This window comes from Bombina bombina, chromosome 1 (genome assembly GCF_027579735.1).
Source record: "Bombina bombina isolate aBomBom1 chromosome 1, aBomBom1.pri, whole genome shotgun sequence".
Classification (NCBI taxonomy): domain Eukaryota; kingdom Metazoa; phylum Chordata; class Amphibia; order Anura; family Bombinatoridae; genus Bombina; species Bombina bombina.
The window spans coordinates 399,916,707-399,935,869 of NC_069499.1; the positions used below are offsets into that span (position 1 = coordinate 399,916,707).

At 38.1% G+C, this 19,163-nt stretch overlaps 1 protein-coding gene across 1 annotated transcript in view; it reads left to right on the forward strand.

Annotated features, from left to right (window-relative positions):
* The window catches only part of FMNL2 (formin like 2), a 557,440-nt gene that overhangs the window by 433,473 nt on the left and 104,804 nt on the right, over positions 1-19,163 (forward strand). Inside the window, exon 7 of the mRNA XM_053698305.1 lies at positions 18,623-18,731. Coding sequence (XP_053554280.1) covers positions 18,623-18,731 — 109 coding nt within the window. The remainder of the gene's footprint in view (positions 1-18,622; positions 18,732-19,163) is intronic.

Genomic DNA, 19,163 nt, shown 5'->3' on the forward strand with positions numbered 1-19,163 from the left:
TCTAAAGCAATCTGAGCCGTACCTAGCCCTCTTGTCATACAGGGCGACGCCCATTCAAGCCACCGGGTTTAGCCCGGCACAGCTGATGCTAGGACGCCAGATTCGCACTACTTTACCCTCAGTGGGTGTCTTCAAGCCGCCTGGCCCTGTTCCTCGGGACGAAGTCCTTAGGAGGGATGAAGAGGCCAAAAAGGGTTATCGTTTCTTCTACGACAGGAGACATTCTGTCAGGCCTTTACAGGAACTGAAAGCGGGCCAAAGTGTCAGAATTAAACTGGATGATGAGAAGAAATGGAAGACGCCTGCTACGGTAGTGGGCCGCTCTCCAGAACCAAGGTCTTACACAGTCCTTACAGAGGGAGGGACGGTTACACGCCGTAACCGAAGACATCTTCAGCCTGTACCTGAGAGTCTGGAACCGGATACCTCAGTACCACCGCCGGTGGGATCCCCTGTTCTAAGAGAGGTGCCTTCCCCTCAGCAAGATCACAGCGGGGATATATCTTTGCCTCCAGCAGACTCTTGTTCACCATCTTCTGTATCAGAGGACAGTTCATGCAAAGTTACATCAAGCGGAAGAGTGGTGAAACTTCCGGCCCGATACAGGGACTGACTTTAGCTAGAACAGTGACCGGAAGTATGGGCAGAATAATCCCATGGTCACTGTGGACTAGGGTAGTCTACCCCGATGTCCAAGTCAGGATGTAATATATTTGTTCATGTTTTCTAATCTATCTGTTTTATAATGTTCAAAAACAAAAATGTTGTTGTATACCCTGTTGGTGTACCTTGTTATTTATTATATGCAAATGTATGCTTTGCCTTTGAAAAAGGGGAAGATGTGATGAGAGCAGGATGTGATGTCACTAGTATGTGGGCGGGGCTTAGGTCCGGTGTCTGTGTCGCAGTTAGTTTAGTATAATCAACCTGAAATTATTTGGGTTTAATGTCCCTTTAATATAGTGTTTGCGATGCAGGAGGGCCTCGGTTTAGGGGTTAATAGGTAGTTTATGGGTTTTTAGTGCACTTTGTAGCAGTTTAGTTATAAGTTTTAGGTAACAGATTTGTAGCGTAAAACTCATAACAACTGCTTTTAGATGACATTATGGATCTTGTCGTTTTAGGCTGTAACGCAAGTTTTTTAGCCTCACCGCAAAACTCGTAATGGCAGCGCTATGGGAATTCCATGAAAAAACATAATTTTTTCAGCGTTAAAACACGAACGCACAACTTGAAATCTAGGTGTTAGTTTTTTATTTTCTGTAATGTTAGACTTTTTTTCTGTAATTTTAGCTTTTTTATTTTCTGTAATTTAAAGGATTACTTTCTGTTATAATTTTTAAGCTAAACAACTAACATATTAAAGTTAATAAACATTAATTAAAACCTACTGACCTATATTTTCTCCAAAACGAAGTTTCATAACGTTCTAAAAGTTATATCTTTTATTTGCCGATGATGTTACGTTATCCTGCCCACTATTTTCAGCACTGCGTGTTCAAAATACTTAAACCAATAACTTTGTGTTTAAAGCGCCATTTTGAAACCTAGGTATTGTAAGCGGATTGGTACAGAGCAAAGGATACCCACGGAGTGGGTTTGGAAAACAATTACATTTGCAGACAAGATTTCTGATATACGGTAGAGATATGTTAATGAAATGCTATTGATAAAAAGCGTATTTGGGGTAGTTAGTTAGTAACAGGCATAGAAAATATTTACTTACAGTGGCCCTTTAAGCTTAATTTAAACTACTATTATAAGTTACTGGTCTGCTAAATGTAAAAGCCTCCTTTGCATCTGTGCAGTAAGTAATAATTCCTATTATATGTTTTATAGGCAGCCATGTGGGGTGTTAAATCATTGAAAAATAGAGAATAAGTAAGGGCGCTGATATCCGCTAAAGGGATCGTAATTGATTGTCAGCGGTGATATACCAATTTATTTATTAGGCCTATGGGAATTTATATATGTGATTGACTAATTGCCTAATGAGTGCAGAGAATGGTGCAAAGCATTAAAATAATACAATAATTTTGTGAGTCTCTAATTTCTATTAATGATTCAAATACAATGTGTTTAAGAAAAAATTGGATGATTAATTGTGCTTGTGTATTCCTGATATTACTGGAACCTGTGTATAGGAAGTTGCATATGTAAACTTAAAAACTAATGGAGAAATAGAATTGCAATATTATACATTTTATTAAAAGATATTTAAAAGGAACAATTAATAAACATAAGTTGTAAATACCACTCAATAGCTGATGTGGCTATGGGACGTCTCCTAGATATGTTAAAAACGGATAGAACTTGATAATTAAATAATAAAAGTATTGTTAAAAACAATGTTAGATGTATAAATTATACATAACCAATAATGTCTAACTGTATGATATCTAACTATATTTGGGAATAATCTATTGTTACATTTATTTTCACAGCTATGATCTTATAAGGCGATATTTATTCCTTTATAGATTAGTTGAAAATAAAGTTCATATGTTTCAATATTCCAACTTGAAATTCATTGAACAAAGTCACTACTTGATGTCCCAATTTTAACCGTTATTTACTTCAAACTTTGTGTGGCTGTTTTAGCCCAGTGAAAAATAGTTCATGCTAAGATGGTTCAAATCGAGGTAGTTTTTGGGTTAAAGTATTTTCTTAGAGATTGACAGACTGCTCTTAGTGCTATGCACGCAGTAAAAAATGTGACATATGATATAGTCCAAACTTGAACAGATTTTTTAAAATGCAAACCTTCAGTTGGAGTTACCGGAATATTTCAAAGCAATTCTACTTACAGTTTTTCAGATTTATTGAACTGTAGTATCAAATCTGCTCACAGTTACACCGGAGTTCTCCCCGCTATGCTGTCTGTGCTCGGCGTCTGATGTCACACTCTTCTGTGCGAGGGTGCCTTCCGGAAAAAGCCGTTACTTTGTATCATATGGTTGAAGTTTGTTTTTTCGTTAAATGTTGATCAATGATGACAACTGCACTTAGTGCTTTGCACGCAGTTATAATGAGACCAAGCAGGTATCCAAGAAATGGTCAAATAGTACCGTAGATGAAATATATAACCCGGGTTATGTTGATTCGATCTATTTATTCAGATTGATAGTGGTATAAGTTCATAGGTAAAACAAGTCACACAGCTTGACGCGTTTCGTTCTATACAGAGCTTTATCAAGATCTACGGTACTATTTGACCATTTCTTGGATACCTGCTTGGTCTCAATTTATTATTTAATTATCAAGTTCTATCTGTTTTTAACATATCTGGGAGACGTCCCATAGCCACATCAGCTATTGAGTGGTATTTACAACTTATATTTATTAATTGTTCCTTTTAAATATCTTTTAATAAAATGTATAATATTGCAATTCTATTTCTCCATTAGTTTTTAAGTTTACATATGCAACTTCCTATACACAGGTTCCAGTAATATCAGGAATACACAAGCACAATTAATCATCCAATTTTTTCTTATTTGTTTTCACATATTGTATAACATTACACACGCACATAGCACTTTATATAGTACTAATCAGTCATCAATTTAAATATACTTTTGCACTGGTAGTAAGACCCAAAATTAATTTTCTTCACTGCATCTAAACACATTGTATTTGAATCATTAATAGAAATTAGAGACTCACAAAATTATTTTATTATTTTAATGCTTTGCACCATTCTCTGCACTCATTAGGCAATTAATCAATCACATATATAAATTCCCATAGGCCTAATAAATAAATTGGTATATCACCGCTGACAATCAATTAAGATCCCTTTAGCGGATATCAGCGCCCTTACTTATTCTCTATTTTTCACTATTTAACTCTGAAAAGATTGAAGGATCTTTTCTTTATGTAAGAGGCTTGGGATCCTTATAGCTCCATCGCTCTACTCTCTCATTCATTTGTACACTGTTAAATCATTGCTGTGTGTGTGTTCCTGGTAGTCAAAGGGGTAAAATTACTACTGTGTAACTGTGTTATTGGCAACCAAGGGTATAAAATGACTTCTCAGTTGTTTAAATTATACATGGTGGTATAAAGGGTGGGGCTTTTGTGGGGAAATTTTGTGACCCTACCACCTGTGCCCAGTAACCTATAGGTTTCCAGTATTTTTACAGAGCACAACTGGCATCCCTAACCATATGCATATTTAACCCTTAATAAAAAAAAATAACAATATTAAACTGATTTTTTTTTTTATTAAATATGTGTGGGGGGGCGGAGCTAACCAGCAAGCTGAGAGGATGTGATTAACAAGAGCTCCTAGTACATAATATAGTAATACATATTTTAAACTAAGTTCTAACAGCCAAAGAACTGACTACCCAGCTTTGTGGGATACCACATATGGCCAAGAAGTGGTGGGTCAAATCTCGGGCGCTTTTGTGCAAGTTTAGAGTGGCCCGACTTTCAGGACCGGACTGAAATTGGGAAACACTGGGGATGCGGCCTACCCCGGGCCGGAGGACATACAATTAAATGATAACACTATCGGGAATCAAATCCCTGCCGCCCGACCAGATAAGACACGCCAGGTGGCCCTAAAGATTAACTACAGCATACTGCTGAAGCTAAATGATAGGTGTTCAGCAGTTGCGGCTGGGAGCACGTTGGGACCTTCTGAGAACCGAAACGAAGATGGCGGATCACCGCATGGCTATCCTGGCTCTCCTTGAAAATTACGGCCACCAACTGACGAGCCGGCTGGATCGGCTTATACAAATTAGCAGAGCGCGCAGTCCGGATCGAGCTGGGGTCGGGTGTCTGGAGCGAGAGACCGCGGCTTCTGATTTAGGTGAGATTACCCCCCCGGAGACTCCCGCCAGCCATTTTCCCTCAGGAATAGCCCCCCGCCTAGAAGCTGCCCCAGCCTATAACAGGGGTAATTGCCCACCGCATGTTTCTGCCCAGAGAGGGGAGATTGACCCACCTGTGCCAGAAGGAACCCGGGACTGCCCGATAGACCTAACAGCTGCGAGGGCCATCGATGACAGGACTCTTGACCGGGGAAGCGTGTGGCCCGGGCTGCTGGTTGTTCGGGCGTCACTTCGTCTAGACAGTGGACCCCACATTCCACGCTGTTCCGGTGGCCTGCAATGTAGTTGCTCCTTGAAGACACCATGTATGCAGGGTATGCAAGGTCATGGGGACTGCTGGGGGAACATGCCTCACCAGAATAAGTCCTACAGGAAGACAGGTGTGGGGTGACTCTTCATGTCTGTTGTGGGGCTGTATACCATCACTTTGGTACCGCTGTTATGCCCCTGCACAACCTACATGGTGACTCTTTATTTTTTCCCTCTCCTACTTCATGACGGCACTGATGCCTGAGACATTATTAACCCTGTTTAGGAGAACAACCGCAGAACTTTAGATGCACCCTCTCTGCTGTGGGTACACATGCCATTTGTCGCCTGAGGACATGCTGACCAACACCCAGTTGGCAATTTGTTTTTTAATACAAGCAGGGGGATCACAGCGCATATAACACCAACCTGTTTGCTTAAGTGCACTACTGCCTGTAATTTAGTATGGGGTCTAGGGACTCTATATTCAAGATGAACACTGTATGAGAATATGTTGATTTTGGGACTAAGTTTACTCATGTTCTATAATGCACAGCTCCCACATAGGCTTGTAGCACCTGCTTAATGGATATTATAGCCTTGTTAGACCTTAGATTGTTTTACATATTTATACAACCTTACTGGTTACTGTGAAACTCTATCATGCATGATAAACCTTGGTGTAGGTAGTTTCCTGTGAGTTAGCTTAGAGTGACTATGCTATGTTTAGTTAATATTACTGATATCTCCCTATTTAGCGGCATACATTGGTCTGGGAGCCCTCATCTAGATAAGCACATAGTTTCTTTGGGACTAGCACCACAGCGTATACATTAATGCAGAGGGACCACTAATAGCCCCTAGCCCTTATTTAGGGAGTATCTGTGAACTGTATTGACTGGTCCTACAGCTTTGTAACTAAGTATGACATCAACCTACTTTATGAATATAAGATATAATTAATTAAAAGATTAGTCTTTCACTACTCATAGTGAATAAAATTTACACAGGTTACTCTTTATTCCAGTCAGGAGAACTAGACTCAGTGACTTCCAGGTCGTACATATTAACTGTTCTATTTACTATCCTGAGCTATAAATATATTACTCAGTTAAGATGACCTTTTGATAGGTTGCTTTGACCTCTATCACACAGATTGTGAGTTTCTTCCCCCTTACCTTTGTGTTCAGTTTCAAATAATGTTAAGTTGTTACATTAGTATTCTATGTTCCTCAAAGCAGCTAGACTATATTAGCTATAGCATAGCCTCCGCATAGGCTTGAAGCAATCATCTCCGCAGACACTAAAACTTATATAGCCTTCTATGTGTTTCGCATTTCTAGGTTCACTTTGGGGTTGTTTGCCTTGTTAGATATGACAATTGTTAGCTGGAGGCTATGCTATTCCCAACCTAACCTCCGCCCCCCCCCCCCACACTTCTTATGCGGTTAGGGCCGTAACCTTCCCTCCGCATAACTTTTTGACAGAGTATAGTAGTCTCTGTCCTACCTGCAGAGCTATGCTCCAGTCTTTCCCTGCATTTCTGTAGCATGGCTCTCGGGGTTCCAATACAGGAAACTCAAGTTCATTCACGATTTCCTGTGTCTCTGAAGTGTTCATATGATAATAGTTTTAGCAATATGTATGCTCCTTTAACTGCTCAGTGTTAATGGTTTATTTGGATTTAGAAAATAACTGTGGATTGTTTTGCATGTCACCTGTAATAACTGTTGATCTGTAGAGCTACATTGGTGCCCTCTTATACTTCACTGTTCTGGTATAGTGTGTTCATTCCATAATCTGTATTTATCTGACTCACACTGAAACTGCAAATTTCACTATTATCTTCATTGACATGTCCTCAACCACTTTATTCAATTTGTGGGCCCTTGATTGGCCCTGTCTACCTGAGGACTAAGCGAACCTATAAGATTTAAAAACTGAGGTGCCCAAAATGCCATGTCATGTCAGTATAACGTACGTTGTGGAATGTACCCTGTTGATGAGACTGTTGTATTTATGCTATTTTAACCTCAATAAAATAAAAATTTAAAAAAAAAAAAAATATGTGTATATATGAGCTTAACACTTTATTTTAATATGTTTAATGTGTTTTGTGAAACTTTTATTTTAGCCCTAACACTTTACTTTAGGGGGTAGATTTATGAAATGTTGGATGGACATGATTCAATATGGCGAACAAGTCCGCCCGACATCACTAAATGCCTGGAGCATACACTGTCGGCATTTAACATTGCACAAGCATTTCTGCTCAAATTCTTGTGCAATGCCGCCCCCTGCACATTCGCGGCCAATCGGCCGTTAGCAGGGGTTGTCAATAATCCTGTTCATATCCGATCAGTATGATTGCTGTCTGCCTTAAAGGTGGCGGATGAGTTAAGGAGCAGCGGAAACAGCTGCATCCGCAGCATAATAAATCTACCCCTAGGTCTAAGGTTGCGCTAATTCTTCTAGCACTATTTTAGGGCTTGTGCTTAAGCGCAACTTATAACTTTCAACTTGTAATATCAACAATGTTTAGTGCAGTTGCGATATCCATTGAAAGTACAGGGAGTGCAGAATTATTAGGCAAGTTGTATTTTTGAGGATTAATTTTATTATTGAACAACAACCATGTTCTCAATGAACCCAAAAAACTCATTAATATCAAAGCTGAATAGTTTTGGAAGTAGTTTTTAGTTTGTTTTTAGTTATAGCTATTTTAGGGGGATATCTGTGTGTGCAGGTGACTATTACTGTGCATAATTATTAGGCAACTTAACAAAAAACAAATATATACCCATTTCAATTATTTATTTTTACCAGTGAAACCAATATAACATCTCAACATTCACAAATATACATTTCTGACATTCAAAAACAAAACAAAAACAAATCAGTGACCAATATAGCCACCTTTCTTTGCAAGGACACTCAAAAGCCTGCCATCCATGGATTCTGTCAGTGTTTTGATCTGTTCACCATCAACATTGCGTGCAGCAGCAACCACAGCCTCCCAGACACTGTTCAGAGAGGTGTACTGTTTTCCCTCCTTGTAAATCTCACATTTGATGATGGACCACAGGTTCTCAATGGGGTTCAGATCAGGTGAACAAGGAGGCCATGTCATTAGATTTTCTTCTTTTATACCCTTTCTTGCCAGCCACGCTGTGGAGTACTTGGACGCGTGTGATGGAGCATTGTCCTGCATGAAAATCATGTTTTTCTTGAAGGATGCAGACTTCTTCCTGTACCACTGCTTGAAGAAGGTGTCTTCCAGAAACTGGCAGTAGGACTGGGAGTTGAGCTTGACTCCATCCTCAACCCGAAAAGGCCCCACAAGCTCATCTTTGATGATACCAGCCCAAACCAGTACTCCACCTCCACCTTGCTGGTGTCTGAGTCGGACTGGAGCTCTCTGCCCTTTACCAATCCAGCCACGGGCCCATCCATCTGGCCCATCAAGACTCACTCTCATTTCATGAGTCCATAAAACCTTAGAAAAATCAGTCTTGAGATATTTCTTGGCCCAGTCTTGACGTTTCAGCTTGTGTGTCTTGTTCAGTGGTGGTCGTCTTTCAGCCTTTCTTACCTTGGCCATGTCTCTGAGTATTGCACACCTTGTGCTTTTGGGCACTCCAGTGATGTTGCAGCTCTGAAATATGGCCAAACTGGTGGCAAGTGGCATCTTGGCAGCTGCACGCTTGACTTTTCTCAGTTCATGGGCAGTTATTTTGCGCCTTGGTTTTTCCACACGCTTCTTGCGACCCTGTTGACTATTTTGAATGAAACGCTTGATTGTTCGATGATCACGCTTCAGAAGCTTTGCAATTTTAAGAGTGCTGCATCCCTCTTCAAGATATCTCACTATTTTTGACTTTTCTGATCCTGTCAAGTCCTTCTTTTGACCCATTTTGCCAAAGGAAAGGAAGTTGCCTAATAATTATGCACACCTGATATAGGGTGTTGATGTCATTAGACCACACCCCTTCTCATTACAGAGATGCACATCACCTAATATGCTTAATTGGTAGTAGGCTTTCGAGCCTATACAGCTTGGAGTAAGACAACATGCATAAAGAGGATGATGTGGTCAAAATACTCATTTGCCTAATAATTCTGCACTCCCTGTATAGGGTGTGCTAAAGTGATGATGGCTACGCTAAACCTTCTCTGGTAAATCTGTTTTACCATGGATTTGTAATATCAATTTTAGCAATGTCCAGTGATATTGATATTGCACCCCATGCCATTATTATCACTCCACTTATAATCTGGGCCTTTGTGTATAAAACTAATGACTGTCTAGTACCTCCTGGCAAATCATGCCTCCCAACATTTCAAAATTCAAAAGACGGACAGCCCCCCCCCCCCCCCCCCACGGCAAAAGTGTGATATATGGTGGGCAGGAATGGCGATGGGGCTTAAAAAAATCTTAAGACCACAGTAATATAAATAAAGTCATATATTTTAATACTCTTAGACAGCAAGTCAAACACAATCTGATTATAGCTATGTGAGCTATGTATTTAATTAGCCTTTGCAAAGACAGTGCTAAATATTATTATCTTAATTGGACATTTAATAATAGATTCTTTAAAACTGCTCTCTGCATTCCCCATTAATATTCTACATTCTGGCCTTTAAAGTTAGCAAAAATGAACAGTTACACAAGCTACACATATACATGTACACACACTCAAATACACAGAAATACAAACTACATAGCATACACTTACACATGCAGATACACACACACTATATAGCTTACACTTATACATGCAGATACACACACACACTACATATCATACACTTATACATGCAGAAACACACACACACACACACTACACAGCATACATGTATACATGCAGATACACACACACTACATAGCTTACACTTAAACATGCAGATACACACACACTACACAGCATACACTTATACATACAGATACACACACTACATAGCTTACACTTATACATGCAGATACAAACACTACACAGCATACACTTATACATGCAGATACACACACACACACACTACATAGCTTACACTTATACATGCAGATACACACACACACTTATACATACAGATACACACCCGCACACACACAGCTTACACTTATACATGCAGATACACACATACACTTATACATACAGATACACACACAGCTTACATTTATACATGCAGATACACACAGACACTACATAGCATACACTTATACATGCAGATAAACACATACACACACACACACACTACATAGCTTATGCTTATACATGCAGATACACACACACATACTGCACAGCATACACATATTCATGCAGATACACACACACTACGTAGCTTACACTTATACATACAGATATACACACACTACTACATAGCATACACTTATACATACTGATACACACACACACTAAACAGATTACACTTATACATGCAGATACACACTACATAGCATACACTTATACATGCAGATTCACACACTCTACATAGCTTACACTTATACATGCAGATACACACACACTACACAGCATATATTTATACATGCAGATACACACACTACATAGCATACACTTATACATGCAGATACACACACTGCACAGCATACACATATACATGCAGATATACACACACTACTACATAGCATACACTTATACATGCAGACACACACACTTATACATACAGATACACACACACACACACACTAAACAGATTACACTTATACATGCAGACACACACACACACTACGTAGCATGCACTTATACATGCAGATACACACACTCTACATAGCTTATACTTATACATGCAGATACAAACACACACTACATAGCTTACACTTATACATGCAGATACACACACACACTTATACATACAGATACACACACACAGCTTACACCTATACATGCAGATACACACATACACTTATACATACAGATACACACACAGCTTAAATTTATACATGCAGATACACACAGACACTACATAGCATACACTTATACATGCAGATAAACACATACACACACACACTACGTAGCTTACACTTATACATGCAGATACACACACACACACTGCACAGCATACACATATACATGCAGATACACACACACACTACATAGCTTACACTTATACATGCAGATATACACACACTACTAACACTACTACATAGCATACACTTATACATACTGATACACACACACTAAACAGATTACACTTATACATGCAGATACACACACACTACATAGCATACACTTATACATGCAGATACACACACTCTACATAGTTTACACTTATACATGCAGATATACACACAACACAGCATACACTTATACATGCAGATACACACATTATATAGCATACACTTATACATGCAGATACACACACTGCACAGCATACACATATACATACAGATACACACACACTACATAGCTTACATGTATGCATACAGATATACACACACTACTACATAGCATACACTTATACATGCATATACACACACTTATACATACATTTACACACACACACACACACACACACTAAACAGATTACACTTATACATGCAGACACACACACTACATAGCATGCACTTATACATGCATATACACACACTCTACATAGCTTATACTTATACATGCAGATACACACACACACTACACAGCATACACTTATACATGCAGATACACACACTACATAGCATACACTTATACATGCAGATACACGCACACACACTTATACATAAAGATACACACTACATACTTTTACATGCAGATACACACACACACTACACAGCATACACTTATACATACAGATACACACACACACACACACTAAACAGATTACACTTATACATGCAGACACACACACACACTACGTAGCATGCACTTATACATGCAGATACACGCACACACACTTATACATACAGATACACACTACATACTTTTACACATACTTTTACACACATAGATTACACTTATACATGCAGATACACACACACACTACATAGCATACACTTATACATGCAGATACACGCACACACACTTATACATACAGATACACACTACATACTTATACATGCAGATACAAACACTACACAGCATACACTTATACATGCAGATACACACACACACACACTACATAGCTTACACTTATACATGCAGATACACACACACACTTATACATACAGATACACACCCGCACACACACAGCTTACACTTATACATGCAGATACACACATACACTTATACATACAGATACACACACAGCTTACATTTATACATGCAGATACACACAGACACTACATAGCATACACTTATACATGCAGATAAACACATACACACACACACACACACTACATAGCTTATGCTTATACATGCAGATACACACACACATACTGCACAGCATACACATATTCATGCAGATACACACACACTACGTAGCTTACACTTATACATACAGATATACACACACTACTACATAGCATACACTTATACATGCAGATACACGCACACACACTTATACATACAGATACACACTACATACTTTTACACACATAGATTACACTTATACATGCAGATACACACACACTACATAGCATACACTTATACATGCAGATACACGCACACACACTTATACATACAGATACACACTACATACTTTTACATGCAGATACACACACACACTACACAGCATACACTTATACATACAGATACACACACTACATAGCATACACTTATACGTGCAGATACACGCACACACACTTATACATACAGATACACACTACATACTTTTACATGCAGATACACACACACACTACACAGCATACACTTATACATACAGATACACACTACATACTTTTACATGCAGATACACACACACACTACACAGCATACACTTATACATACAGATACACACACTACATAGCATACACTTATACATGCAGATACACACTCACACTACACAGCATACACTTATACATGCAGATACACACACTACATAGCAAACATTTATACATTCAGATACACGCACACACACTTATACATACAGATACACACTACATACTTTTACATGCAGATACACACACACACTACACAGCATACACTTATACATACAGATACACACACTACATAGAATACACTTATACGTGCAGATACACACACACACTTATACAGGCAGATACACACACACACTACACAGCATACACTTATACATACAGATACACACACTACATAGCATACACTTATACGTGCAGATACACACACACACTTATACATACAGAGTTTAAAATGGTATGTTCTACCTGAATCATGAAAGAAAAATGTAGGTTTTATGTCCCTTTAAAGGGGTATAAAAGTCCAGAAAGAATAATTTTATTATTTTAATATTGCTTGCATATAACTGTGGTTAACCTCTGCAAATTGGGGTAAACACATACTAAAAGGACTCGAAAATACAATAAATTTGCATAATCAACAAATGCATGATAAAAAGACAATGCAATAGAACCTAGCCCGAACTTCAAATGAGTAGTAGAAGTTTTTCTGACATATATCAAAGTTATGTTTATTTCCACTCCTCGTATCATGTTACAGCCATCAGCCAATCACAAATGCATATATGTATATTCTGTGAATTTTTGAACATGTTTAGTAGGGGCTGGTGTCTCAAAAGGTGTAAATATTAAAAGACTGCATATTTTGTAAAATGTTGTTAATGGAAGTAAATTGGAAAGTTGTTTAAAATTGCATTCTCTTTCTGAATCATGAAAGTATCATTTTGACTTGAGTGTCCCTTTACAAGGGACACTAAAGTCAAAATTTGTCTTTCATGATTCAGATAGAGCAGCAATTTTCGAAAACTTTCCGATTTACTTATATTACCATATTGTGCACAATCTGTTTATATGCACATTTTCTGAGGTAACAGCACCTACTGAGCATGTGCAAGTGGCCAAGTGTATACATATATGAGTATGTGGATTGCTGATGGCTATCAAATAATACAGGAGAAATGTCAGATTTATCAGAAAAAAATGTCATTCTTATTTGAAATACTGAGTAAGTGCTTTTGCATTACCTTTTATTGAGTCTGCAATTCTGTATTGAATGGTCAGCTTCAGAGCAGCAATGCATTAATGGGATCTAGCAGGTTAGCCAGTGGGAAGAGGCATATGTACTACTATGCTGTTATGGGGCTCACTTTACCAATGAGTTTAACCCCTGAAAACATGTTATATTCCAGCAGTAGTGCAATAATAAAATGCCCTAACACATCAGAGAGATTTCTTTTTGCACTTCCATGTCTCTTTATTATAGTAATGTTAGACTCATCCATCGTTGCGTACTAATATATCATTAAAATCGCATGACAATTAATTGATTGTAAAAGTGTTTCATAAATTGAGAGGGCAGTATCAATATGAACACTATCGGGCATATTTATCAAGCTCCGTACGGAAGAACGCTGCTCCATAACCTTTCCGCCTGCTCTGAGGCCACGGACAGAAATCGGCAGAAATCAACCCAATCGAATAAGATCGGGTTGATTGACACCCCCCTGCTAGCCCCCCGATTGGCCGCGAATCTGCAGGAGGAGGCATTGCACCAGCAGTTCACAAGAACTGCTGGTGCAATGATAAATGCCGAGAGCGTATGCTGTTGTCATTTATCAATGTGCAGCGGACATGATCCGCAATATCAGATCATGTCCGCTCAAAACCTTCATAAATAGGCCCCCATATAGCAGAATGGATGTAGTCAAGGAACATATGAAAAATATACTTCAGTTCTATGAGCCACAATACACTAAAATAGTTAGATGTCTCAGTGTTATCCATCAGAAATAAAATGCACATGTAAATGTTTTTATCCATATAAGAAAAATATACTATTATGGCAGGATGTGCAATTCATTATTTTATAGCTAGCCAACACTTCTCTGTCTAAAGCCCTTATTCTGCATAGTTTAGTATGTGTTATATGATACTATGACTGCTTGGGTTTTGTAATACCCTATCAAACCAAATAAAACAAATGAAAAATCTGGAACGCTAGCCCAGTGAAAATACAACCTCAGACTTTTATCTCAAGTTCTAGCCTAAGCTTATAAAAAACTCTAGATTTTTTTGGCAAACGACCCCCCAACAATAACGGTACCAGATTTAGTGATGTGATATAAATTATGCAGAAGCAGTAGGAAAAATTGTCAACATGTGAGATTTAGTGGGATTTTATCATTTTGTACAAAATTAGCTTCACTGTATTAAACTTATATCAGAGATCATTACCTAAAATATTCAAATATCTGGTGAGGCACAATTCTTGTTTAATGTTTTATATGGTACTAAACTAACTTATCACGCTTCTGTGATATTATATTATATGGTTATGTTGTAGCAAAACACAAAAGAGGAGGGTTCCATGAAAACCATATCAAATACTCATCCTGGGGTTTTTCATTTTTTTATCAATTAAAGAATAGTGACCTTCAACACTACAACAAGCTGGTCTTTGTAGCTTTTGTGCTCAGAAAAGAGCTGTATCACACTGCAGTGATAGCAGATAACCCGCACAGCTAACTTGGTCAGTAAGTTGCCATTAATTCAGTTGCTGATAAAAAAAAAAAGCAAATTGTAAACTTTTTAATGCTGCAGTTCCAGACCAGGATGTTTGAACATCATACAATGTCACATTTCTCAGCTGAGAGTATGACATAGAATTAAGGGCAACAATAAAAAGATGCCAGTTTGCATATAATAGCTTTCTGTTAGCTTAAACTCTCTTAATAATGGAAGTTTTTAAAGACAGATACAATATTTTCTAAATCAGTTTTAGACAAATTTCTTAAGAATCAAGAAGCCAATTAATTTTTAGTCTTTGTGTTGTGTGTGCATATACAGGGAGTGCAGAATTATTAGGCAAATTAGTATTTTGACCACATCATCCTCTTTATGCATGTTGTCTTACTCCAAGCTGTATATGCTCGAAAGCCTACTACCAATTAAGCATATTAGGTGATGTGCATCTCTGTAATGAGAAGGGGTGTGGTCTAATGACATCAACACCCTATATCAGGTGTGCATAATTATTAGGCAACTTCCTTTCCTTTGGCAAAATGGGTCAAAAGAAGGACTTTACAGGCTCAGAAAAGTAAAAAATAGTGAGATATCTTGCAGAGGGATGCAGCACTCTTAAAATTGCAAAGCTTCTGAAGCGTGATCATTGAACAATCAAGCGCTTCCTTCAAAATAGTCAACAGGGTCGCAAGAAGCGTGTGGAAAAACCAAGGCGCAAAATAACTGCCCATGAACTGAGAAAAGTCAAGCGTGCAGCTGCCAAGATGCCACTTGCCACCAGTTTGGCCATATTTCAGAGCTGCAACATCACTGGAGTGCCCAGTGGCTGGATTGGTAAAGGACAGAGAGCTCCAGTCTGACTCAGATGCCAGCAAGGTGGAGGTGGAGTACTGGTTTGGGCTGATATCATCAAAGATGAGCTTGTGGGGCCTTTTCGGGTTGAGGATGGAGTCAAGCTCAACTCCCAGTCCTACTGCCAGTTTCTGGAAGACACCTTCTTCAAGCAGTGGTACAGGAAGAAGTCTGCATCCTTCAAGAAAAACATGATTTTCATGCAGGACAATGCTCCATCACACGCGTCCAAGTACTCCACAGCGTGGCTGGCAAGAAAGGGTATAAAAGAAGAAAATCTAATGACATGGCCTCCTTGTTCACCTGATCTGAACCCCATTGAGAACCTGTGGTCCATCATCAAATGTGAGATTTACAAGGAGGGAAAACAGTACACCTCTCTGAACAGTGTCTGGGAGGCTGTGGTTGCTGCTGCACGCAATGTTGATGATGAACAGATTAAAACAGGCTTTTGAGTGTCCTTGCAAAGAAAGGTGGCTATATTGGTCACTGATTTGTTTTTGTTTTGTTTTTGAATGTGAGAAATGTATATTTGTGAATGTTGAGATGTTATATTGGTTTCACTGGTAAAAATAAATAATTGAAATGGGTATATATTTGTTTTTTGTTAAGTTGCCTAATAATTATGCACAGTAATAGTCACTTGCACACACAGATATCCCCCTAAAATAGCTATAACTAAAAACAAACTAAAAACTACTTCCAAAACTATTCAGCTTTGATATTAATGAGTTTTTTGGGTTCATTGAGAACATGGTTGTTGTTCAATAATAAAATTAATCCTCAAAAATACAACTTGCCTAATAATTCTGCACTCCCTGTATAGTAATGAATCTAGATATAAATTACAATGGGCTTTACATTATAAATGTATTTTAATTAACCTCATTAAAGGGCCAGTCTACTTGATTTCTTATTGTTTAAAATAATAGATAATGCCTTTACTACCCATTCCCCAGCATTGCACAACCAACATTGTTATATTAATATACTTTATAACATTTAAACCTCAACATTTCTGACTGTTTGTAAGCCTCTGCAGGCTGCCTCTTGTCTCACTGCATATTATTAACTTTTTTACAGCCAGGCAGTGCCAGTTCATGTGTGCCATAAAGACAACATTGTGCTCAAATCTGTGAAGTTATTTATAAAGCAATACCAATTGGCTAAAAAGCAAGTTTGTAAATAGCACTGAGATAAGTGGACAGTCTGCAGAGGATTAGATACAAGGTAATCACAGAGGTAAAAAGTGTAATAATATCACTGTTAGTTTTGCAAAACTGGTAAATGAATAATAAAGGGAAAATCTATCTTTTTAAAGTATTAAAAGTGTACACTGACCTTTTAAACACAATTCACCTAAGCAGTCATTTTGGAGGTTCAAACTCTTCTTCACTCAGATGGATAAGTCAGTTTGTTAATCTAACCACATAATTAAATTAAAATCATGGGATTTATGTAAAGCCTTTGTGAAGAAAACCTAGAGACCTTTGACAGGGTACTGTACAATTTTCTCCCCTTTATTTTTTTCCCAAGTATGTGATATCCCTGCTTTTGCCTGTGGTATCCCTACAAATACTGAAATTTCAATTCCTTAAGTATTGGCTATAGAAAATGTATGTAAACATAATCGGAAGAAGAAATTACACCCTCAGTGGGAGGTAGAAGAAGAAATAAAATGTTAATTTTGAATGTTTATCTCCTGTTCTTAAAAATAAACCTTGCAGACATGGAGAGAAATCTCCAAAATCATTTAGGGCCAGAATCAAGAGAATATAAAAGGTGTAAGAAAGTGAAGATTTAGAACTTTAACAGAAAACTGAATGACGAATAAGGGAGAAAGAAATAACACTATCCAAGCATTTGACTTTTGATAATCACAGCTTGTGCAATGATAAATGCCGACAGCGCATGCAAAGCGGATCATGTCCACTCGACACTTGATAAATCGTCCCTTAAGACTCATTTAGATTAGAGTGTATTCATACACCAATAAAATTTGCTTAATAGGCAGAGATTTCTTTAATGTGCAAAATTATGTAAAGATTACTATCCAGCTGCAGAGAAATATATCATTCCAATCTGCTATAGCATATTTTTTTTATTTCAGGTGCAATACGCTTCCAAGCAGGCGGACACTGAAAAATTCCAGATTAGTGTGTAAGAAAGACGACGTCCATGTTTGCATCATGTGTTTACGGGCTATAATGAATTATCAGGTGTGTAACAACATGTTTACTCAAGATAACCAACATTTTTTTTTTTTTAAACAGGTAAAGGGTAAAGCCATTGCGTCTCAAAAATATATAGAGCTGTTCTTTTTTCTTTTTCTTTATCCTCCCACAACTTCCATTTTTCCTCAGGCTGCTATGCGTACAGCCCCTTGGATTCTCTTGCAAAATTAAATATTTATAGTCTATATTGTGCAGCAGTTGTGTGAAGCTAATATGGTGCTGAGGGTTGCAACCCTAATATGTCACCCTAAAAGAATCTGCAGTTATGATTAATAGCAGTTAATAGGACACATTAGTTAGTACTTTGCATAAAAAAAAACTTTCGGCTAGATTACGAATTGTGCGTTATGCTGAAAAAGCAGCGTTAAGAGGTCCTAACGCTGCTTTTTTATACCCGCTGTTATTACGAGTCTTGCA